This window comes from Bubalus kerabau, chromosome 17 (assembly GCF_029407905.1).
Source record: "Bubalus kerabau isolate K-KA32 ecotype Philippines breed swamp buffalo chromosome 17, PCC_UOA_SB_1v2, whole genome shotgun sequence".
Taxonomy (NCBI): Eukaryota; Metazoa; Chordata; class Mammalia; order Artiodactyla; family Bovidae; genus Bubalus; species Bubalus kerabau.
The window spans coordinates 22,154,743-22,179,812 of record NC_073640.1 but is presented as its reverse complement, the minus strand read 5'-3'; the positions used below and the strand labels follow the sequence as shown (position 1 = coordinate 22,179,812).

General features: G+C 53.8%; 1 protein-coding gene across 2 annotated transcripts in view; it reads right to left on the bottom strand.

Annotated features, from left to right (window-relative positions):
• Window positions 1–2,008: 2,008 nt before the first annotated feature.
• Window positions 2,009–25,070, bottom strand: part of NKD1 (NKD inhibitor of WNT signaling pathway 1) — a 91,430-nt gene continuing 68,368 nt past the window's right edge. For both annotated transcript variants that reach the window (XM_055552816.1, XM_055552817.1), the window contains exons 5-10: window positions 15,573–15,679; window positions 11,396–11,491; window positions 5,454–5,601; window positions 4,863–4,947; window positions 3,442–3,569; window positions 2,009–2,639 (exon numbers count right to left, since the gene is read on the bottom strand). In XM_055552816.1, coding sequence (XP_055408791.1) covers window positions 2,047–2,639; window positions 3,442–3,569; window positions 4,863–4,947; window positions 5,454–5,601; window positions 11,396–11,491; window positions 15,573–15,679 — 1,157 coding nt within the window. In that variant the 3' untranslated portion in view covers window positions 2,009–2,046. The remainder of the gene's footprint in view (window positions 2,640–3,441; window positions 3,570–4,862; window positions 4,948–5,453; window positions 5,602–11,395; window positions 11,492–15,572; window positions 15,680–25,070) is intronic.

Here is a 25,070-nt window from a genome sequence, read left to right as displayed (position 1 = left end):
AACTATACTAATCCAGTTCCAGGTATGCCAGTAAGTAATAAAATTAATATGGTGGCAACAACTCCACACACTATCTTCAAAAATTACTCCTTACCAACCCCAGTAAACCAACACTAGAGGCTCTGCAAAAGGCGGTCCCGGCTGGGAGACCAAGTAGCAGAAAGGCAGGCAGCTGGAGCCACTTTTTCTTCATGTGTGCTCCCAGATTCACCCTCCACTCTCCTCTTTCCTGGAAGAATGCCTGTGTGACCCCCATCAGTAACTTCCTTGCTCTCTGGTTCCTGGTGGCTTCAGCCGAGGAGGCCTCAGCAGGACACAGGAGGACAAGAGAGGAAGGTCCAGAAGTCATTTCCCTTGGAGGGTCCCCACAGGCTGGCTGCATCCTTCCAGAAAAGGCCATGGCTCCTTCGGGTGCCCCCACCCCTCTGTCTGCCGACGATGACCCCCCACCACCCCGACACCCTCCACTCCAGGGATAGGAGTGGCACCCAGAGTGCCAGCATATGCTCTTTTACTCTTTTAAGAGGCTTGCCCACACTATGTAGATATTCCCTTTGTTAAGCTCACGTACTCATGCTCAGTCGCTTCATTCGTGTCTGACTCTTTGTGATCCTATAGACTACAGCCTGCCAGGCTCCTCTGTCCATGGGATTCTCCAGACAAGAATACTGGAGTGGGTTGCCATGCCCTCCTTCAGATTAAGCTCACTCCATTATCCAATTAGAATGTGTGTGTCACTGGTTTTCATAGGGTCCCTGACTAGGTGACAGGCCTAGTCAACTTTTCCTGGCCTCCCCAGGTCTCAATCAAAATTCTTTTCTACAGAGGACACTGCTCCAGGGTCCCAACTCTGGCCACTGTTCCCATTTCCCTCCACACTTCCATAATCCCACAATCCTCTCCAAAACCTATCAGATCCTCAACCTTGAGAAAGGACCCCCTGATGAGAGGCAAGTGGCATTTAATGAACAGCAGCCCCACAGGGAGGCAGACACAGGGTCACTTCTGGACTTTGGATGTGTCTTGAGAAGCAAAGCACCAATTTCTGCACACCAGAAAAGGTACCTGAGAGTGTATATTTATAGAAAGATACATAGAATGGACAGATGGCATCTATCTACAGATACAGGAAACTCTGTTAGAGAATCACGTAGGTATGTATATATTTGCCAATGGCAGGACATGAGGTTTCCACATTCACAACCGACAACACACAATTGCCTGATCTTGGAAAACCACACTTGTTTATGTGGTTAGTTCCCTCTCCAGAGGTTTCCAAAGTGAGAAGGCTGGTTTCAGGGGCAGTCTTTAAATATGTGTGTGTATCTTTCTAAAGAAGAGAGGAGGAGGAGAGAAAAAGGAGAAATGTATTTTCACGTTGCACAAGGCAGGAACGATGGGGCTGGTTTGGGGCAGGGGGCATGATCCCACTGGAAAGGTGTGAAAGGTTAACTCCAGAAAGGACAGCTAAGGTTTCTAGGTTGGGACATCAAAACACAACAGCCGGGAAGGTCGCGCAGTCCGCTGAGATCCCTTGTAGCACATTACAATCAGTTAAGGGCAAAACAAAATCCGAATCATACTAAGAGGTAGCAGCTGTTTATCTTCTCGGAGATTTCGAGGGTCTCTGGAAGCCCGGCCAGGTAAGGGTGTTCTCCTGCAGTCGGGCAGGGCTCTGGCCGAGGGCTCCGGGGGTGGGGCTGGGGATGGGGGGTCGGGGAAGGGAAGGGTGTGGGATGGCCCAGCGTGGACACTGGCAGCTCCGGAGCCCCAGGGAGCCTCTGCCACTGCAGGCCACTTTCAAACCCACAGTCACTTCTTGGGTAAGTTATGCAGTCCCCACAACATATAAATAAAAGTTTAGTTCTGTGTTTCCATATATCTTCTACATGGAGGCTAGCTGAATATTAGTGGAGTAACAATAATTATTAATAAACAATAATCGTCATAATAACAATAATTAATAGAATAATAATGCCTTGGGGGGCTGGGGGAGGGGGGTCCTTCATATGGTGGGGGCAGGGCAGGGGACGGGGCTCTATGTCTCTATGTCTGGTAGAAGTGATGGTAATGGTGGTGGTGTTCGTGGTGGTGGTGATGTTCGTGTCTCTGGACCGCCTGGCCGGCCTGGCTCTCGTACACCACCACGGCGGGCAGCTCCCTCAGGTGGTCCCGCCCCACGACGGTGCCACCCACGGCCAGCGGCGCCTGCAGGCCCCGGCACCCTTGCTGGCTCTCCTTGGCGCGGTGCTTGTGCTTCCGGTGCCCAAGGGGCGCCAGGGTGGGGAGGAGGGCCGGGCTGGCGGCCAGGTGGGCCGAGGGGGCCACCACAGGGACCGCGGGTCCCCCGGGGGGCTTGCTTCGCGCCCCTCTGGCCACGTGGCCCACACCCACGCTCTTGCCCTGGGCCTTGGGGGACCTCACAAAGTGCTTGCTCCCGTCCTGGGTGCCGCCCCGGAGCCGCTGCTGGACCTCCGAGGCCTTGGCGAAGGGGGCATCAAGAAAGTGGAAGGAGCCGGGGTCCGCGCCCGGGGGCTTGCGGTGTGGGACGTGGATGGCTTCCGGCTCGTGGGAGCGAGATCGAGTAGGGTTGGAGGCGCGAGGGGGCAGTTCGGACTTCTGGGCCACTGACGGGGAGCCTAGGAGTCAACGCAACAGACATTTAGTGAGCACCTACTGTGTGCTGGTGTCGCAGGGTGCCCCAGAAATCACCCGCACCCCCAGTTCTCCCATACGGAGAGAGGCAGCTGTTCCTTATCAGAGCTCCCACTCCCCACCCACTGCCGGCTCCTCCCTGTCTTGGAGGAGAGTTTTCTCGGATGGAACTTTGCCATCTGCTAAGTGGGGAAAAAACTGTTTCTTTGTTAGGTCTTTAAAAATAATTAATTCTCCTTCTGAGAGTTTGAAAAGAGAGGAGACAGAGACACTGTTAACTGTCTAAGGCCACCGGGGCACGAAGAAAATCTATGAGCATGTTCCTTTACTTACAGAGGTAACCCAGAGAGGAATTAAACACAGGAGGAGGGGGAGAAGGGCGCCGAGGGGAGTGAAATTAAGTGGGCTGCGTCTTCATTTATCATAGCAAGAGCCAAGATGTCAAGGGCTCATAAAGACAGAGTGGTGTTTTGCTTAACCAAGCCCGGGGTCCTCACTGGAAGAGAGGGGAACTGGGTCGGGGCAGGTTAGGGTGCAGCGCTGAACTGCTGTTTTCACTGAATTAGAAACCCTTGGATAATATTTGATTTTGTTCAACTTCGTACATGTATTACTTTAATCTCTCAAAAGTTTTCAAGATCGTCTCCTCGAAGAAGACTCGAATCACTCTAGTAAAAGCTACGCCTCCCCCCAGCCCAGGGGGCCAGTGAACACCTTCGCCCCGCCCACCTGCCCGCCCTCCGCGCCCTCCCCTGGCCACCCGCTCAAGTGAAGGCGCTCCCTTACCAGGCCCAAACTGGGACGTGTAGTTTTCTATCCCGGCGAGATCTAAGTAGTGGTTTCTCCTCTCAATGTTCTCATCCACGCAATGGTGGTAGCAGCCGGACTGCTCCAGATGGCTGTCACCCTGGAACCTTTCGGGGAAGGCAAGCGAGAGGGTGGGCCCTGGCCTCACAGTGGGAGAGGTCCCACAAAGCTCCTGGGAAGTCACCAAACAAGCATTTCTGGACCCTCTGTTAATTTCGGTCTGGGTCTTGGGAGCGGGGTAGGGAGAGACCACTTTAGTACTCTGGCCCTCCTTTTCCTCCCCTGCCTAGCCTCCCTGGGCCAAAGCAACGGAGAGAGTAACTGATCAAAAAGATGGTCCAGAGCCAGGCTTCAAACCGTGTGTCCCCAATGTCCGCCTGGCTCCCCACGGGGTGGGGAGAACAGAGGCCCCCAAGCCACTGGAGTTGAGGTCAGCAAACTCCATCACCTGCTCCAAATCCAGCATGGGCCTTCCCAGTGTGTGTGTGTAAGGGGTGTGGGGGGGGCGGGGCGGGTGGGCGTGACGTTTTCCCCACTGCAGGATTCTGGGCTCCCTGCCCCTTCCCTTCAAGGGTCTCTGTGATCTGCCCATGCTAGCTTGCCTCCTCCCTGCTCTCCTTAGGACAGCCTCCCACATCTGTAGCCAGCCTGGGCACCCCTGATTCCTAGCCCTCTCCTCACACCATGCTGTGTCCCTGCTTGGACCCCACCTTCTCTCTTCCCGCTGTGCTACTATTTCTCAAATCCCAGTCATTTCCTTTCCACATACACAGTAGATACTGATACATCTTCATGCCTCCCATGTTACTGTTACATTATATTACTGTTTACCTCAACACTTTTCTTTACTCAGTCTTTTTTCATCCCTCCCTCCCTTTACTTCCTTCCTTGCAGTTAAAGAAAAACAACAGGTGAAAGCTAATTGCAGTCTTAGAATCCTTTATCCACATTTCTGAAATCCAAAACGCCCCAAAACAAAGATTTTCCATAACTCGTTTGGCAGCCAAGCTTGCTCTAAACAGATGTGAAGGTAGCTATAGTCTTCATCTCACTTAGCGTGAATATATATACATGTCCCTGCAGAAATATTTCTGTGCTAAATCCTGGGTTGCTGCTCAGACCTCAAACAGAAATACAGTGGGAGCACCTTTCTAAAACTCAACAAACGCCAAATTCCAAAACAAATCTGGCCCACGGCATTTTGGATGAAGCAACGCAGACCTACATTTAGGTATTTTGGAAAACTGAGCTTGATTTGTGAACCTGTCCTTTTAAGTCACACACCCCCACCCCCACCACTACTTCCTACCCCAGGAGGATGCAGACTGCAGCCTCCTGCTTGAAATCCCTTAGAAGCTGGTACACAGCTAGTGCTCAACCCATGCTTGGGACCGCCTTACCTGAGGAGGGCCCGCTGCTTCTTCTCCCAGCTTCGCAGCTCCTCGGCGGGCTTGGTCTCGGCTCTGGGCCTGGCACTCTGCAGGTCTGAGTCCCATCCAAAAAACAGAGGGGTGAGCAGCTCGCTCCTGTGCCCACCCACCTCCCGGCCCTTCCCAGGCTGCCTAGCACACAGTCCTTAAAAACTGGCCCACAGAAGCTTCACGATAGCTCTGTGGGGAGGGTTCTCTGAGCCAAGACTAAATAGAGGGGTCTTGCAGCTACGTGCCTGGCTTAACTCCTTCCCCAGACTCACCTCCTCCCAGACCTCTTAGCCACCCTCAAAGCTTGACGCACTCGCCCACTCTCCCCACACCCAGGTCCACCTCCAGTGCTTTGCTCACCCAGGGCCTTCCATCTCTAGAACTCCTTCCCTATCCAAACCCTGGTCCCTCAAGGATCTGCTCAAACCCTACTTGTCCAGAGAGCAGCTTGCAGGAAAAGCCCTAGGCTCCCTAGCCCCCACCCCTGAACTCCTCCCATGTGGGCTCTGAGCCTCCCTGAGAGCTGGGAGTGGACCGACTCCATGGCCAGCATGGCCTGCCAGCCCTCACCGGGGTGATTGAGGACGATGCTCTTCTTGCTCTGGCTCCCATCGGGGGCCACCGTGAGCTTGACCCGCAGCGTCTTGCTCGACGTCGGGGAGTGGTTGACGGAGGAATCGACCACCTCATAGATGGTATGCAGCAGGCTGGTGATGTCCTGGACAGGGAGGGAAGCAGAAAACCACATGCATTTAAAACAGAGGACTCAGAGGGGCGGTGGAGCCTGAAAGGCGGAAACCTCCCCAGTTCCCCCAAAGCCCAGCCTCAGGCAAAATCTAAGGTGTCAGAGGCTCACCTGGACCAGAAGCATGAGTGAGGGAGAGGGCGGGAAGGGCACAGGAAGGGCAGTGGGCAGCGGGGCTCAGTGGCACCCGGGCCCACGGAGGCACTGAATGGAAGTCGCTTCAGAAAGCTCATGCCTCGCGGATGCAGAGTTGCCCCAGGGATTCTACATCCTCCGGACTTCCAGGATATCCTACCAACGCTAAGCCATCTCCCAGGCAACAGAGAAAGCTCTTCTGCTGGGCACTATTTAACAGGTAAACTGAGACGAGGGGCTCAGATACTGTGGGCGTGAGCATCAGCAGCATCTGCTTCTGATCTGATGAGCACTTTCTCAATGAAAAATAGAAAAGTAGATGCGTCCCTAAAGATAAACTCTTTTGTGAGAACTTGACCGAAACTCCTCTTCTCTCTAGACCTCAGTTACCCCCTCAACCAGAACAGGGCTCTCCAATCCTTAGGGTTGGGGGATGGAGGGGGGACCAGGTCCCCCTCCATTGGTCCCACCCGCCACATCTGCCTAAGGTCCTTGGTCTGAGGGGAAGCTTCATGCTTTAAATGATGTTGGAAACCTCTAGAAAAGGTATTTGCCCTCTATAGGGCAGGCTTACAGATTCTTCTGTCCAGAGACTTTTCATGAATACAGATGGACTCAGCCGCTTGTTGCCACCTCACCCATGAGCCTTTAGGCAGAGGTGACACCAAGCACTGCCATGGCTCTGCAGTAGGTGGACAGATGACCAGAGGGGGTGGGGCCAACTGGGCACATCCCCACCCACGGGAGGTGGCAGCCACTCAACTCAGCTACTTGTAAGGTGACAATGCTGGCTGAGGGTCATTCCAGAGAAGCCAGAAATCCAGAATCTCCTGTTGCATTTTCAGAATCTTCGATACTGGCAACTAATTTTTTTTTTTCCAACTTGGTTTCCTTCTGCCCCCAGCCCATGGCAACTCCCATTTTATTTCTGTCTCTATGAATTTGACTACTCTAGATGCCTCACATAAGTGGATTCACGGAGTATTTGTCTTTTTGTGATTGGCTTCTCTCACTTAGCATAACGTCCTCGGGGTTCACCCATGTTGTAGCATGGGTCAGAATTTCCTTCCTTTTTAAGGCCGAATACTATTCTATTGTATGGATATGTCACATTTTGCCTACCCATTCATTATTCATTCGTCAATGGACCAGAGAAGGCAATGGCACCCCACTCTAGTACTCTTGCCTGGAGAATCCCATGGATGGAGGAGCCTGGTGGGCTGCAGTCCATGGGGTTGCTAAGAGTCAGACACGACTAAACGACTTGACTTTCACTTTTCACTTTCATGCATTGGAGAAGGAAATGGCAACCCACTCCAGTGTTCTTGCCTGGAGAATCCCAGGGACAGGGGAGCCTGGTGGGCTGCCATCTGTGGGGTCACACAGAGTCGGGCACGATTGAGGAGACTTAGCAGCAGCAGCAGCATCAGTGGACACTGGAGTTTGTGCCAACCTTTTGGCTATTGTGAATAATGCTGCCATGAACATGGATATGTACAATTATCTCTTAGAGAATCTGCTTTCATGTCTTTGGGGTATATACCCAAAAGTGGAATTTCTGGGTTATATGGCAATTCTATGTTTAATTCTTTTGAGAAAACCCCATACTGTTTTCCACAGTGCTGAACCAATTTACAATCCCACCAGCAGTGCACAGGGATTCCCTTTTCTCCACGTTCTCACCAACACTTGTTATTTTTTGTCCTTTTGATAACAGCCATTCTGACTGTGAGGTAATATCTCATTGTGGTTTTGACTTGTATTTCCCTCATGATTAGTGATGTTGAATATCTTTTCATGCACTTTTCAGCTATTTGTATATCTTGTTTGGAGAAATGTCTAGTTAGTCTCTGCCCATTTTTTAATCAAGCTGCTTGTTGTTGCGTTGTAGGAGGTCTTTATATATCCTGGATATTAATTCCTTCTCAGACACTCGATTCACGGATATTTCCCCCTATTCTGTAGGTTGCCTTTCATTCGGCTGATTGTGTCCTTTGATGCACAGAAGTGTTTAATTTTGATGTAGTCCAATTCATCTATTTTTGCTTTTGTTACCTGTGCTGGGCTGGAACACCTGGGGCTACATTGGGGTTGCTGGGGGCTGCCAGTTTGAGACCTGGGCTCCAGCCTCTCACTTGCTGGCTCACTGGGCATCCCAGCAATTCTAGCAAGGCCCACAGACCCGCTCTTTCTTCTTCTCTTTCCCTTAAGCTGCTCTGCACCACCACAATTGCCCACCCTCTCTCATCATCTTAGGAAGCCCATGAAGGTGGCATCGTTATCTCTATTTTACAGATAAGGAAAGTGAGGTCCATCAACACCATTGCCTAAAGCATCACATACCAGGCCTGGGCCCTGGAATGCCATCCCCGAGGGTCCCAGATGATTCAAGGTGCAGGGACAAGGGTGCTTTGGTAGTCCCAGCTGGAAAATCAGCCCTGTTCATTACACAGAGTCCAGCACAGAGGAGCAGATGCCTGTGACTATTTATTGTACAAATGAACACCTGAAGGATGAACAGGTACTTTCTTCTGAGCTGGGAAGCTGGCCTAGATGCCAGCTGTAGACGGTGGTTGCAGTGAGGTGGGAGTCTGAATGCCCCAGCGCGCAGGAACGAGCATGCTGATGGCCAGAGAGTGTGGAGGGAAGTGGTATTTATAGCCAGATTTGAGGAGTGGCTTTAGAGCTAAAAATAAATTGGGGGAAACACCAGGCTGGGTCCTCCCTGGACTGGAAGCCAACCTCCTTGCTGCTTGGCAGGAGACAGACACCAGTGAAGGCTCTCCCTGCAACTGGGCTGGGGCACCCTCCTTGGAAATCTTCACATCCTTGCTATTCCTCATGTTAGCAGGGGGTGAAGGATAGCAGAATGAAGCATGAGAAAGCAGTGTCTGCCTGCAAGGTTTCGTAAGGCCTCCGAGGTGGGGGGCAAACCCTTTTATGGTCAACTCCTGAGACTCCCTCAGTCTCTTCTGAACCAGAAAGGAAGAGGGTGGCTACCAGGGGCCACCGCACGTGTTAGGAGAGGTGAAAGGCCACCACACCCCTGAGAAGCCCAGTCTGGCCTTCCCTTGAATTGCCACCTCCATGTACTTCTGTCACCCAGGCTTCAAGCCTGGGATGCATTCTCCTGTGAAGATAATGACTCCATTCCCAAACAGCCTGGGAGTGGGGTGGGTGGGGTGGGGCGTGGAGGGAGGAACAGGAGCTTCTCAATCTGAAAACACAATGACCCTGCACAAACAGCATGATAGCTGGAGGGCACTTGGTGTGTGTGTGTGGGGGGGTGGTGGTCTCACCTAAATCATCTCCCATGTCCCCAGGGTCCCAAACCAGGAAGAGTATCTGCTGCTTCCCAAATACTCAGGTCTCCCTGGGAGCTTTGCCTGCTCAGAATCCTTTCCCTTCCCCAAATAACAGACCCTTGATTTTATTTTGTGATCCAAATCCATTCCATTTTTCATTCCATGTGACTCATGTGTCAACTTTCCCTTGACTCCAGAATGAGCACATGTACTCAGAATCAGCCATTAAACGCATCACAAGCTTATGGCCAAAATGGTTCTGGACCAGTCATGTCACTCAATCAAAGCCGGTCACATCAGCTGTGGTGCTCCACGTGACATTCTGAATTTGGGAGAGCTGCAGACAGGCTGGGGTATAGATTGAAACTATCAGTCATTATCTTGCCAACGGGAGAGACTGTTGATAATGAAGGAACACAGAGGAAAGAACCATGAAGAACAGCTAGTCCTGAAGACACTGAGCCTCTGGATCCAGCCATGCCTGAAGTCAGTGCCCGTGGACTGAATTTTCAGTTACATGAGCCAATATGGTCCTCTCTCTCTCTCTCTCTCTCCCCTCTTTTTTTTTTTTTAAACTTACAGTAGTTTGTACTGGGATTCTGTCACTGACACCCAAAGAATCCTGAATGATTGAAATTCACTCACAGCTTCTTCCTCCAATCTGTTCTAACATCCCCTAAACCATAGCCTGAGGAAGAGGTGGCCTTTTTTCACCCGGGTCTCTCCTCTGGCAGCTTCTCCTGCACTATTTACAGAGAAGAAAATACTGAGCCCTGAACCAGGACAGGGAGATAAGATAGCAAAGTTTCAATTCTCCCTGGGAGTACCCTGAGGGCCTCTGGTGCTGGGCGAGAGGCGGGCGTGGAGCCAGCCATGCTCCTCTCGGGTCTCTGCGGATCTGTTACAGGCCACACATATGGGCCTCCCGGGGAGGGAATGGATGTCAGAGAGAAACTGGGCTGAAAAGGCAACAAGGAGGCAGAAAGGAGGCTCTCGAGGCCCAGGCAAACGAGAGGCAGCAATCATCAGTAGTAACTCAGATGAGATCACGCACCAGCCTAAATAAGCCCTCCCCTGGCTTCCCTTAACACCTGAATAGAAGTCAGGTTGCCAGCTGCGGCCTCTGAGGCCCCACACGACACGTTGTGCTGGCTCCTGGCTGCAGCCCTGTCTTTCCAGATAAGCAGCCATCGCACCAGGCTCCTCTGGGTCCTTAAACACCTTGGTGCTCTCATTCTCCCCAGCCCAGGGCTCTCCCCCAGTTTGGCACCTGCAGGGCTCAGTGCCCATGTCACCTCCTCCAGGAGGCTTCTCTGGTCACTCCAGCCCATCTCATTCACATGCATGTGCTAAGTCGCTTCAGTTTTATCCAACTCTTTGCAACCCTATGCACTGTAGCCCGCCAGGCTCCTCTGTCCATGGGATTCTCCAGGCAAGAATACTGGAGTGGGTTGCCATGCCCTCCTCCAGGGGATCTTCCCGACTCAGGGATCGAACCCGTGTCTCTTATGTCTCCTGCATTGGCAGGTGGGTTCTTTACCACTAGCGCCACCTGGGAAGCCCTTCTTAGTCACACCACTCCGTTTATTTCTGTCACTGAGCAAATCACAGCTTACGATGACCCTACGACGGTTCAGGCTCCGCTTCTCTCAGCGGACCGTGAGAGCTACATGGCTAGGAATTTGCCATTTCCGCAAAGCACACCCAGTGCACAGGAGGTGCCCGCCATAGATGCGCCGTACGCTGACCCAGGTACAGAGGAAGGTGAGAGGAGCCCAGGGAGGAAAGACATTTGGGAGAGGTTTGAGGGGAGAGAGAGACACAGGCCTGCAGCGAGGTGGGGGGTGGTGTGGGGGTGGACAAGCTTGTAACAGAGCCGCTGGCAGCACCCTGGGGGCTGGGCTGCTCATTTTTTAATTAGTAGAGAGAAGTACTGGGGTCCTCTGGGTGCCCAGCCCACCCCAGCTCCTGCGCAGATTGGCCGAGGTGGGAAGTAGCCTGGAGAGATCTTGGAGCTCCAGGACCAGAGAGAGGAGGAGGCCGGACAGACTCTGCTGGGGACCGGTTGCCCCTCTAGGAAGGTCTGGGGCCCTGCGCCTGACTCTTGCCCCTCCCCAGCCTGAATGGTGCCCGCCCCAGAGCAGCCTTGCAACCCTTCCTCTCTGTCGCCTCCTCCTCACCGGTTTCCATGAAGCTCCCAGGGGCCTCACCCCTGCCCTCCCCACCTGACCTGAGGAGAAGGGGAAGGGGCAACAGGGGTGGGCGCCCGATGAAGGGTCCTGCGCCAAGGGGTGTGGCCTGGCGGGAGGCCCGGAGGGTTCACTCACCTCTCGGGTGACCTTGCCGTTGTTGTCAAAGTCATACAGGGTGAAGGTCCACTCCTGCCGGCTGTCTTCCTCCACAGACACGTCACACTGCAACTCCTGGATGTAAACAGACAACAGACACACGTGGCCGGTCACTCGGCGGCTGGGACACCCGGAGGCTGGGTCACGGGGCCGCCAGCCTCCCCGCTGCCCTCCCCAGACCCTGTGTGAAGGAGAATGTGATGACCAAGACACGCCAGGCCTGGGAGAGAGGCCAAGCCGGGCCAGGGAGCTTGGGCCTGGGGAGAGGGGCCTGCCAGGTACCAGACACTCTAGGGTCTTCAAAGGCCGAGGAAACACAAGGGAGGGCTCTGGGAGGAGGTGTGTGGCCTCAGGAAGAATGAACTTGGAGCCGGGGGTAGAAGCTACCAGAAAACACACAGGGTAACTTAGCCATGGGTGGCCACCCAACCTGGAAGGCAGGATGGGAGGAATGTTAAGAGCTGAAGGGTCAGCCCCAGGTGCCAGCCTGGGCTTGGCCCTCTGCAGTGACGTGACCTTGGACACGGCCTTTCTCTTCTCGGTACCTCAGTTTCCCCTCATACAGACTACGGAAGATGATGGTCTAGACCTCAGAAGGTTGTTGGGAACATTAACTGCCCCACACCATGTCCCCTGAGCCCCCTCCACATTCCCCTGTAGTTGTGGTCGGCCACTCCCCACCTCGCACTTCAAGCGTCCAGCATCCCTGTCTGAGGAGTCAGGGATTGAAGATCCCCAGGAACCAGAACAAGGAAGGTGCCAAGCCGGGGGACACATCTGAGACTTTTAGCATGGCTCTCTGGGGAACCCTGGCAGACAGAGCCCCGCTGCCTGAGACCTGCTCATCAACCAACCCCCACCACCCCCAGTGACAGGCACCCCTCCTTCCCTGCTCCCTGGGATCACCTCCCAAGTCCTGTCTCAGGGTCTGCTTGGAGAGAACGGGAAACAGATACGTAAGCCGCTTGGCTCAGAGAAAAGCCCAATTAATGGTGGTAGCTGCTATTGTCTTTGCTGGAGTGACTAATACAGCAATGACGTCATCACCGTGGCTCCCACAGCCTGAGGTGTCCAACCGCAAAGACTGGGAACAGAGAACTGGGGAGCTCCATCACCGGCCACCCGCATGCAGGGGCTGGCTGAACCCCAGACAGACAGGTCCAGAAAGGACGGCCGTTTGGGGAAAGAGAATCCACAAACAGCCTTTTAGATCCACAAGTCCTATGAAAACAAGCGAAGACACCCCCATACCATCCAGTTCCATGTCTTGCCTTGGCCCACTTTTCCTTCTGCAGGAGGATAGACTCAGTGCCCCCAGAGGGGGCGGTGCCTGGCCTCCCAAGGCTGGCGGGAGTGAGCCGCAGCACGGCAGCCCTGCCCCAGGCTTCTGCAGCTCACAGCCAGCTCCCTCTAGCAATTCTCGGGCTGCCCACGCTGAGTTCAAAGTCGGCCTTCCCTCAGTTGTGACACGCCTGTCTGATACCTGCCAAGTGCTCGCTCTGCTCTCCAGCACTGCGTCCTGCAGCACTTGCCCTGCACACATGCATGTACACGAGTGTGTGCCTGTGGGCACGTGCACACACACGTACATATGAACACACACACAGACATACACACACTCACACATACATATGTCTACACACTGATACACATCTGCATACACATTCATACACACATGCACATCTGATTCCCTTTCCCAGCCCCTCCACTTGGCTCCAAAGACAGCTCGGGTTAGAAGTTCAGAAATATGGGTCAAGTAACTACCCCCACCTCCTGTGACCTCTGTCACATGCGTCTTCTTGTCCCCCCAGCCCTGGCCTCTCGGGTGAGTCCTCCTCAGGGACCATGGGTAAGTCACAGGCATCAGCCGGCTCCCATTTGGAAGCAGACCCACATGGGCTTCCAGGAAAGACGTCCGAGTCCGAGTCTTTCCTCTGCCCTGGCCTCGGTGTTGGCTTTGCCAAGCAGCCTGAGAAAACCTGCAGAGACCCGGGGTGGAGGGCTCAGGAAGAAGTTAGCAACCCCAGCTCCTCAACGAGACACCGCCTGCCCCCTCAGCTCCTTGGTTAGGAGAACGCAGGGCCCTTGATGACCTATCTAACCCCCTCTTCTGCGTCATCTCCCCTTTGCTATTCCCACACAGCCAGCCAGCACTGGCAAGCCTCCAGGCCTTCTGCTTTTCCCTCGGCCGGGAGTGTCCTCCTGATCCCAAAGGCTCCCCCGTGCATCACCTCTCCCCAGCTCCTGCCTCTATGCCCAGAGGCTTAATGTAGACACTTGCCCTCCCCAACCTCTGCCTGCAGCCCTGGCTCCCCACTCGGGGCACTGTGCAGAGTTTGAGATTGCCAAAATGCCCATCACTCTGCACCCTCTGGGCTGACTTAGGGGACCTCCCTGTCCCCTCTCCACACGCCCAGATCCCCATCACAGCGCTGACTGTGCAGTTACTGGGCCTGGGTCACTCATCTGTCCCCCTAACCACACTGTGCCAGGAACCATGCCCAGTACACTGCCAGGTTCCCTGGAACCAGGGGGTGTCAATCCCCATTGCTTGGAAGGAAGAAGGAAAGTACTTATTCTGCACTGGACACCCTTTTAAGTACCTGCTGCTGCTGCTGCTGCTGCTAAGTCGCTTCAGTTGTGTCCAACTCTGTGCGACCCCATAGACGGCAGCCCACCAGGCTCCCCCATCCCTGGGATTCTCCAGGCAAGAACACTGGAGTGGGCTGCGATTTCCTTCTCCAATGCATGAAAGTGAAAAGTGAATGTGAAGTCTCTCAGTTGTGTCCAACTCTTAGTGACCCCATGGACTGCAGCCCACCAGGCTCCTCCGTCCATGGGATTTTCCAGGCAAGAGTAGTGGAGTGGGGTACCATCGCCTTCTCCAAAGCACCTGAGATGCCTTAATTCATCATGCTTCCGACATCCCAGCAGATAGATATTGTCAGCAGTCCTCAACCTTTTTGGCACCAGGTACCAGTTGCATGGAAAAAAATTTTCCACGGTCCAGGGGGTAGGGAATGGTTTCAGGATGATTTAAATGCATTAAATTTATTATGTACTTTATTTCTATTCTTATTACATCAGCCCCACCTCAGATCATCTGGCATTAGATCCCAGAGGATGGGAACCCCTGGATAAAATGACTATCGCCATTTTACAGGGCAGGCGAGTGAGGCAGTGGCAGAGGTGGGAACTGAACCCCCATCTGTGGGCTCCAGGGCTCTGCCCTAGTGATCTTGTAGGGCAGACAGAGCAGGAAGGAGGGAGGGTGAAAGGAGGGTGGGGAGAGGCCAGTAAGCTCCCTGCAGGCAGCCTGGGTCTCTCACTCAGCACCTGGACCTGTGCTTGGTACACACGAGGAGCTTAATATACCATCTAGGGAGGTAGGACAGACAGACTGTGGGCTCTGGGCGGGCATGTCTCTTTTGCTGTTGACCATCTGAGTCCCACCTGGGCTTCCCACATGGTGCTAGTGGTAAAGAACCCGCCTGCCAATGGCAGGGGATGTAAGAAATGCAGGTTCAATCCCTGAGTCGAGAAGATCCCCTGCAAGAGGGTTTAGCAGCCCACTCCAGTATTCTTGCCTGGAGAATCCCATGGACAGAGGAGCCTGGCAGGCTACGGTCCACAGGGTCGCAAAGAGTCAGACATGACTGAAGGGACTGAGCACACCCGCACCTGAGTCCCAGAGTGAGGGACCTGCCCAAGGCCTCCTGGTCACCTACCCTACCTGTTAGCCCCATTGTGGCCCCCTGGACAGCCTTGGGAGGGAGCTGGTAGCAAAGGTTTCCTTCACCCACGAGGAAACGGAGGACCAGAGAGGAAGTGCAGGCAGTCAAGGCAGCACCGGGGCCAGAGTGCCGTCTCCCCTGTCCACTCTCCTGTCCTTCCCCCAGACCAGCGGCCACCGCCTCTGGCCACCACCCCACGGTGAGAGGCCAGGGGCCTGAGCTGAGAGGGGAGGGCCGCGGAGAGTCTCTAGGGCCTGTGCCGAGCTGGGGTAGCCCCAGATGTGGCAGGAGGAACGGTTGTTCATGGGGGAGGAGAGGGGCCGTCACATCTGGAGGGGCCTCAGCATCCCCCCCATCAAAAACCAGCACCGGGCAGAGAAAACCCTTCCGCCCAGGGCTCAGCACCAGGAAAGGAAACTTACCTCAAATTTCAGCTGTTTCTTGGAGCCCGAGCAGGGTTCGCCTGACTTCTCCATCCTCTTCTCATCTCCACTGGCCAGTCCGTCTGTCTTCTCGGGAGGCAGGGCCACTGCGGGAGGAAGGAATAAGGGAGAAGGCGTGAGTTGGAGGGCCCTGAGCCACCCCAGGCCCAGACCCCATGGCTCTGTCCGGAGGCCATCCCCACCATAGCACGGCGGGCCCGCTGTGCCTGGCCGCTTTGCTAGAGCCAAATCCCTCTGTCCTCCGGCCCCGTTAATGCCCAGGGCTGTCCCAGGGGAGGCCCCCTCCCAGGGTGCCTCTTCGCCAGCTGCTCAGGTTACCCAGTGGGCCTTGCAGGCCTCTGTTTTCTGTGGCCCAGAGAAGGAGCCTGAGGCCACCCATGGCATTTTTGGGCCAAAGACCAGGTGAATGAGGACAGAGTGGAGCTTCTGGAGACCCCAGAGGGAGCTCTGGACCACGGCCGCTTTCTGCAGTCTCCCTGCCTTCCCTGAGAACACTGCGGTGACCTCAAAGATACCACCCACCTGGGCTCAGCAGGTCGCACACTGGTGGGTGGTCAGGAAGAACAGAAATGGGGAGTGACAGAAATGGAGTTCACTGAGGTAGGGGAAGCACACATACACACACATGTGCATGCACGCACACACGCATGCACACCTTGGTATCTTCAGGAACCAGCTCACCCTAGGACTTCCATTCTGCCTCTGCTCACCTAGAAGGGCCTCCCTCTGCCAAAAGTGTTGAGTAGAGGTCTCTCTAGTCCTTCCATGCCCTCCCAGTAGCAGTGGGAAGGTGGGCATGAAAAGCTGGTGGTCTGTGGACATCACTTTCCCGTGAACACCCCCAAGGGGTGCCAGGGGACAGGGCTGGGAGCAGCCATCATCCCTGAGCCCATGGTTCCATCAGATCTTGAATGTCCCATGAGACCCCTCCAGCCCCTTCTGTCTCTGCCTGATAAAGGGGACTTAGGTTTGCTCAAGAACGTGCTTTCTAGAACCTCACAGCTCCTCTCTTTAGATTCCCTCAGCTTCCCTGGGGCAGTGATTCTGTTGCCCTGTTTTACAGGGGAGCAAACAGAGCCTGGCTCTCACTTGAGGAACTTTCCCCCTATGTCCAACTAGGGGTGACCCAGGAGGGCCTGTGAGCAGCTGAGATCCCTGATCAGTGGCCCCAACCAGGGCTGGACTTTCTTGGGAAGTCAGGAGCCTGGAGATATATGTCTACCAGGCCAGGAAACCAGGTGGAGGGCCTTGCCTCTCCCCTGACCCTGTCCCCCACCACACTCACACACCCAGCTTTGCAGATCGGGACCCAGGAGTGGCTACTGGGGAGTGCCCCAGCTCTCCCACTTGACCCCTGCCCTGCGGGCCCAGCAGTTATTCAAAGCCCTTCCCAGGGAGCCCTCAGAGCTTCGTGGCTGACTACACTGCTCATTGACTCACTCGGTCCTCACAGCAACCCCAGGAGGCAGGTACCAGGATCAGCTCCACTTTCCAGATGGGAAAACTGAGGTACAGAGAGGGGAAGTGCTTTGCTAGTAAATGGCAGGGCTGGGATTTGAACCCAAGTAGCCTTGCTCATGCTGCTGACCACTCCGTGCTGGTTTTGGCTTGGTTCAGCAGACTTGGTGCCAGCCCTGGAAGAGGGTACTCTCTGCTTGGGCTCTGATCCTCCCAACACTGCATGTGGCTGTAGGCAGGTCACATAACTTCTGTGGATATCTCAGTTTCCCTGACTGTACAGTGGGGATGATAAGAGTCCCTTCCCCAGAGGACCCTTGTGTGGATTCAAGGATCTGCAACTGAAAGGGCTGAGAGCCCGGGGTCAGCACACGGGGTCCAGCCATCAGTAGTGACAGTCTGGTGAATGATGGCCCTGGGTCTCCCCAGGTGGCTCAGTGGTAAAGATTGCGCCTGCAATGCAGAAGCTGCAGGAGCTTCAGGGTCAATCCCTGGGTCGGGAAGATCCCCTGGAGGCTGGCATGGCAACCCATTCCAGTTTTCTTGCCTAAAGAATCCCCAGGGACAGCGGAGCCCGGTGGGCTACAGTCCATGGGGTCACACAGAATCGGACAGGACAGAAGCAATAGCACACACAGGATATCCCTACACATTGTATCTTTTAGGAATCAGGAAGTGAGTAGCCAAGTTTTCTAAAAGCTGAGGCTCATGGATGCAAACAGACACAAAAGTGTCATATCAGCCTGGGTAGGAACCAGGACAGGGAGGGAAGACATAAAGATAAGGATGCTCCAGTCACCAGGCTAGACAGGTGGGGAAGGAAGGCCTCCACGGCCAGTGATGTCCTGGCTCCATCACAGCTCCCTTCTTGACTGAGCTGGGCTCAGCGGGATGCAGGGAGCCCCCAGATCTCTGTGCCCCCACAGCAAGACAACAACTCCCTAAAGCTGTCAAGGGCTCCAGCTAGAGACCCCGTCTCAGTCACAGACCCCGGCTCCTCCCTGGTGGTTTCATAGAATGAGGCCACTGAGAATAAACCTAAAGATCCAGGTGGGGGCACCTGGCATCCTCATGGCTGGGGTGGTTGACACGAGGAAGGTCAGGATGCTGCCCGCTCCTGGGGTAGGGGATGAAACCAAGTCCAGCACTCTCTGCTCCTCCAAAGCAAACAGCTCAATGGCCAAGAGGTCTGGTTGTGACACCGGAGAAGTCAGGTGGGAGACTGGCCAGTGACCCAAGGACAGCCAAGCGCACAGCCTGCACCACCCTGACCCCTCCATCTCAAATCTACCGGCACACCGCTGGGCCAGAGCTGCTGCCATCGTGGGAAGAAGAAAAAGAAAAAGAAGAAAGAGAAACAAAGGGCAGCTCCATCTTCAAAGCTGCTGCCTCCCTCTGCCAAGGTCCTGGCTGGAGATGCAAGCCGGCGAGGCTTATCGAAACCAAACTTCAAGTTCAAAGGGAAGTTATCAGAAAACCACCTTCAGGTTCAATGTTGCCTTTCAAGTTCCACTTGATAAAACCCAAAGAAAAGAAACCTCTGTCCCTGCTCTCTCCTTCTCTGGGGCACCCCTCCCCCTGACACCCAGACAGCCCATCCTCCCTTAGGCCCTCCCCTGCCTGCCCTCCTCTCTCCTCTTCTGGGGAGGAGGGGAACCTCCCCCTCGATCCTTTATCCCCTTCATATGTCTTCTCCAAAGACCAGGGTTTGTCCTTTCTTCATCAGTGGGTCCCACCCCTCAGCCCATCAAAGCTCAGAAGACCACCTGGACACCCCTCAGGGGCCCCTTCCCAGCATGAGGGGCAGGCACAGGTGGGTAGTATTACTGGGAGCCATCTGCCCTGGGGCCTGGGACCAGGAACAAGGACAGTCAGCACCCTGTTGCCCCCACCAAAGAAAGCCTTTCTCCCGTTCACTGTCCCCTGCCCAGGGGCCAGAAGAGGTGGCAGATGATCAATCAGAAAGCCGTGCAGACCCCGGTGCCAGACGCCTGGGCTGGGACTCAGGGGCCCTGCTTCTATATACACATGTGAGTCAGCCCCCTGAAACTAAATGACATCAAACCATTGCCCACCCCAGCCACCCCTGTGCAGAACACAGCCCCTTCTCTCCACCCGTCCAACCTCAGGCTCATGGGTAGATGGGAGAAGGGTGAATGGGGCTCACTGCAGGCTTCCCAGGCCCCACCAACCGGAGAACAGTACTTTTGTCAGGATGGGTTTTAGCACCAGAGCCTGAGCCCATTCATTCCTCATCTCCTACCCTATGCCTGTTCAGTCCACTGATTTTTTTTTTCCCCCAGAGGTGATCTTTCAGGGGGCACAGTTTCAGGGGGACTCTGGGCACTCTTCAGTTGCTAGTTGGAAAGCAGTGGAAGGAGAAGGAGAAAAAAGAAGGGAAGGGACAGAGGGAGGAGGAAGGAAAGCCTTTCACTTAGCCTGACATACCCTTGGGTGACCTAGAGCAGGGGCCGGCAGCCCATGAGCCAAAGCCAGCCCACCACCTATTTTTGTAAATAACATTTTACTGGGACACAGAGACACCCACATCCATTGTCTATGGCGAAAGAGAGTTGAGTAGCTGCAACAGCCACTCTAATGCCCACAAAGGCTAAAATACATACTCTTCCTGGCCCTTTGAGTAAACGTGGTGGACTGTGCAGTTTTGCACACCCAGGAGAATACAGCCTTGATAGGCAGGGTGCAGGCTGAATTTCACCTACTGTTCACCTGCTTGACTGGAAATCCTTGTGCAGTCCACAGCCTGCCCAACCATACACAGCAGCCATAGAAGAAAGGAAATGTCAACTCTGCTTTCTTAAAACCAAGTCTCAACTCCAAAGAGTCTGGGGCAGTGTGTGGAGCTCCTTCTCTGTGGAAATGGTCCCCTGTCCCTCCTCTCACCATGGCCATGGCCATGAGGAGCCAGCCGGCCGGCTGTGTTTACCAGATGATGGCTCTGTCCCACATTAGCTCCCAACCTGGCATCTCTCCACCCCCAGCAACTGCCAGATTAAATGCATTACTTGACCATCTTCACCCGGCTCCCTTTGATGTTCCCTTCTCAAGCTTCAAAATACCTTTTGGAGGGAGATCAGACAGCATTAAACAGAATTACTAATTAATTAAGCAAAGTTAAATTTTAAACACTGTTTGTTGTGTTAGCCAAAAGCCTGAACAGAACAGACTTTTTTCCTCCGCTGAGATCAAAGACAGTCTCTTCCCTCTCCCCTCCCCCAGTTTAAAAAGGGGGTGGGGGTGGGGAGGAAGAGAGGGAGAAAGAAGAGAGTGTTGAGTACCTCCGGGGAGAGTAGGAAAGAACCTAAATGGGGCAACTCTGATCATGGGCCCCCCATGAACCACCTAATGGGAGGCATCCAAGGCTCCCTTGGAACCTCACGCTATGAGAGGCACGGTCACTTTCTTGGGACTGTTAGCAGTGATCCAGGGAACAGGATGGCATAGCCAACCCAGCCAGAGCTGTTGACAGCTGGCGCTGCCCAAGCAGTATGAGAAGAAGAAGGGCTGTGAAATGAAACAGATCCACCCACCCGAGACCCCACCCTCCTGAGTAGGATAAGTGCCCCAGGGCTCCTCCCTTGGGTTTGGGGTCAGGGTCACTTGGGGTCACTGGGACTCTGGCTCTGAGAAGCCGACAACTGTGCATGGTACACCTCGGGGGCGCCATTCACATGCCGGACATCTTCGATTGTGTATTGTTCATGACAGTTTTTGGGCAGATGGCAGAAAGGTGTCTTGAGGAGGGGCCCCCTTTTTCCACTTTGCACAAACATTTGTTGCTAGCAGAGGGCTGTCTAAACTCATTCAGTCTGCAGTCCTCTCTGGGATTTTCTGATAACGATGGGAGCCTACCACGTCCACGTGGCCAGAATGCAAGCTTCTCAAGAGCTGGCCCTGCTGGCTACTGCCCCATGGCTGCCCACAGTGTACCATACGTGCACAGAGCAAATATTCCATCCCAGAATGACCCACTGCACCAAATCCCCCAGGTGGACAGAACACAGGCTACGTAACAAACACTATGAATTCTGCTGTGGCTGGGAACTGGAGTGGGAAAGAGGGCAGTTTAAAATGGGTAGGTCCATTCTGAATCCCAGACATCGGCTAAAATCCAAAGCCTGGATGATATCAGCAAATGCCAGCTTATGTTAACACAATCCAGAAGGGCCTGGTAGATATTAAACTTTGGAAGAAGAGACAAATTTGAAACACGGTATGATTAAGTCAGCCCCACCAAAGACCAGAAATGACTAATACTGGAAGGCCTGGCGGACACCTTAGCCTGGTTACCTGGCAGGTTCTTCTCAGTTGATAGAAAGTAAGATTTAACACAAGCCAGAGCTTCCTGGCTGGAGTTTGGACACTGGCCTTAACATACCCACAGGCCTTTCTCAACTGTCCACGTCCAGATTATCTGCCACAAATATTTTAGGCTCAGGGTGGCTTGCCAGGATGTCTCTGACTCCCCAACCCTTCAAGAGCAGCTGTTAGAGGGAATGCAGATGAATTTTAATATTAGCCTATGCCAAATATAATTAGGAGGGTAAATCTGCTGCCAGTAAAAAGAGAAAGATATCGTATGTGCATTCCAGACCAAATGGTTTCTTGTGTTATCTGCATGAGGCTCTCCTCGGGGCACGAGCGTCCTAGAGACACACAAATGTGTGTGTCCTTGCATACAGCAGTGGCCTGTCCGGGGTTGCTGGTGAAGTTAGTGGTTGCACACGTTATTCCATTAAGTCCTCTTAATATCACCATGCAGGGTGTGGTACCGCCTGCATTCTACAAGGCGCAAGAAGCCAACTTGATGGAACCACCTCCCAGCCCCGTCTCTCCACAGAGCCGGTATTCCCTGCCAAGAACACTCTCTGTCTCTCAACACCTGCTCCTCCTTCAGGTCTCCAGGTTAAATGTCCCTATCTTCTGAGAAGCCTGCCCTCCTGTGCTCCGGGGCTGGGTTAGGTTTCCCTGCCCTGATTACGCTGCTATCATCAACACTGCTGCAGCCCCAGCCTGTCACCCTACACAGGACTGTATCATCATCGTCATCAAAACACAACAACTGGCAGCAGCAGCATCAGGATGTGAGCACAGAAGATGTAGAAACAGAACGAAAATCCCTGCTTCCTGCCTCCCCAGCCACTGGTCTGTCCACTGTGTCACAGGACAATGGTTAACACCTGTTCCTGCCTGTCCCGCAACCATGCTCCTCTTTCTGATAATAGCATCTGGGTTTTCTCCAGTGGGCCGCCCCTCCCCCAGCTCAATCCATGTGGTTTATGGGGGCGCTGATCCCACTCCAAGCTTCCTGGAAGCACCCAGACCCGACCAGCTTATTTTATCCTGGTGGCCCTGTGTCCTCGCTCTAATGCCAAAGGACAGTTGTTCATGAAGCTGACGAGGTTAAAGTTGCTGGGCCTCTAACTTGCACGGGCTCCTTCCAAGTTGGAATGTGTGGACGTGGTTGGTTGTTTTTGTGATGCTTTCAAAATTAGGTATTTTATCCTCGCTTGGTTAAGAATGCTGTCTCTTCCCATTCTGACTTCCCGCCCGTCCCCTTGTGTCATGTGGTATTGGAGTGAACACAAGCATTTCTGGAATCGAGCTAAGGGGAACTTGAATTGGGGATATATTTATTTAGGTTTAGTGGGAAATAAATGCATAGTAAATAGAAATATGTAAATACATATATTTGTATATAAATGGTCCACAGTTATGAAAGAGAATCGTGTATTCTTTCCCTTAAAAAAGACAACCCCCAAACTGGATAAACTTGGGTCCCACAAAAATCTAGATCTGCCCTGGCCAGTAAAGTAAGAATCAAACGTTTGCAAGAAATAATGGACTTGGGTGCTATCTTTCACCTGTGATGGCTCAGCTCACAGGATATGAGGACGCAGAGCTGGGTAGTCATCTTGGCCACCTTACTGGGAGACACTAACAGAGGGAAGATGGAGAGATGACGGAGACAGAGAGAGAAAATGAATGAATGTGTGTGTGTGTGTGTGTGTGTTAATGACATGGTTTGAGCTCCTGAATCAACCAGCCCTTCTTTGGTAAGATCTATCTTAGGATTTTTCAAATCTATGAGCCAGATTAAAAAAAAAAAAAAAAAAAAAATTTATTTATTTATTTGGCTGCACTGGGTCTTAAGCTGTGGCATGTTGGATCTAGTTCCCTGACCAGCAATCGAACCTGGGACCCCCTGCATTGGGAGCCTAGAATCCCAGCCACTGGACCACCAGGGAAGTTCCTATGAACCAGATCTTAAGCAAGTTCAGGTTGAGTATCCAACAGACCCCAAAGAATCCTGACTTAACTCTCCATCACTTGGAGCCCTTGCTTTTCAGGAAAAACAAAACCACCACCAACACATAATTGACCCAATGCAGTACTCTCGAAGCTGGCTTCCAGCAGTTTCTGCCAGTGGGTGTCTACCCCTTCCAGGGTCTTTTTCTCCTCACTCCTGCTTCCCCAGGTTACATTTTTCTGTAAGTAGATTTTATTTAAGGGCCAGTTGTGACCGAGGGGAAAGAAGAAAGGGGGGAAAAAAAACCCTTCCCAACAAATAGCATTCTGGCCTTTTTTTCTCATCAGAGCATAAGGTTGATGGCCATTCTGCTTTGAGGTTTGAATAGGATTGAGACGAAACATCTGTTGGGGGAGGGAGGGGAAAACGCCAGGAGAGGGAGAGGGAAAGGGAAAAAAGCCTTCTTTGGGCTAAAAATATCATGTCCCTGCCACTCTTCCCCCATCCCCGCCCAAGTTAAAACATGTGATGAAATTCAACTTTTAAAATCTAACCCCGAGCTACTTGAAGCTATGAAAGCCTCCTCGGTATCTGACACAAGTCAGAATTTCCACTGTTCAAGCTGAGCTTTTATGAAGAACAGACTTGAGAGAAACTGCTGTCACGGCTGCAGCCCGGGCTTCTGGGGGACTGCAGTGGACTGGAGTCGGGGCGACTGACACTCGCCGGCAGGACAGGCTCTGAACTGAGGGAGGGGAGCCAGCGGGGTGTGGCCCGCCTGCCCCCTCCATCTGGGGGTCCCTGCTGCTCGGCAGTGAACTCCCCTTCCTCCCAGACTGACGGGAACCACCGGCTGCCCCATCGATTGAGAGCCTCGCCTGGGACTCCAGGGCTCTGGTGGAGCAGTCCATGGCTTCTTCCTGAGAAGTCCCCTCCCTCTCTCTGTCTTTCTCTCTCTTCCCCAGCTGCTCCCTAAACTCCAGACTTGGTGTCCATCTGTCTGCTCCACAGCCCTACCTGCATGTCACACAGGCACCTTGAGGCCAACACATCCAAAAACAGAAGACATCGTCACCTCAGAAGGGAACGTGTAGTTCCCGAAGCCCCGTCTCTAAGGTGTCCCTGGGACCCCTTTCTTACCCTCACCCTCCGTCTCTCTCCCAGCCCTACCACCCCACACCCAGGCCCCTCCACGTCGCTCCAGCCCCTCAGCCCCACTAGGCCAAGGCCATCACCTCTCCCCTGCACCATCGCAATCGCCTCCTGTTCTCATTGCTCCCCCCCACCTCAGAATGACCCGGCCTTCACAGAAGCCACAATTCTCTGGTGCAAAGGGAAGTCAGAATCTGGCACTCACCTACCTCAAACTTGCCAGCAGTCTCTCTTCAAAAGCAGCATGAAATCCCAGCCCGGGGCCCTACCCTTGCCGGCTGCCCCACCCCCATCCCCCTGGTCTCTGGCTGCCATTTGGGCTTCCCTTCTGTGTTCCCCCAAACCCCACAACCCTCCCACCCTGGGGCTCCCCTCACTCCTCTGACTGCTCACCCCTCACATCTGCCCAGGGTGGCTCCTTCCTGGCACCTGCATCTCGGCTGAAACGTCACCTCCTCAGAGAGGCCTGTCACCCTCTACCTTCCCTGGGTTTTATCTCTTTACAGAACACCCCTCCCAGAACCTTGTATGAACCAGATTATCAATTCACTGCCTGCCTCCCTCGTGCCAACACCCTCACAGAAAGGCCCACCTAC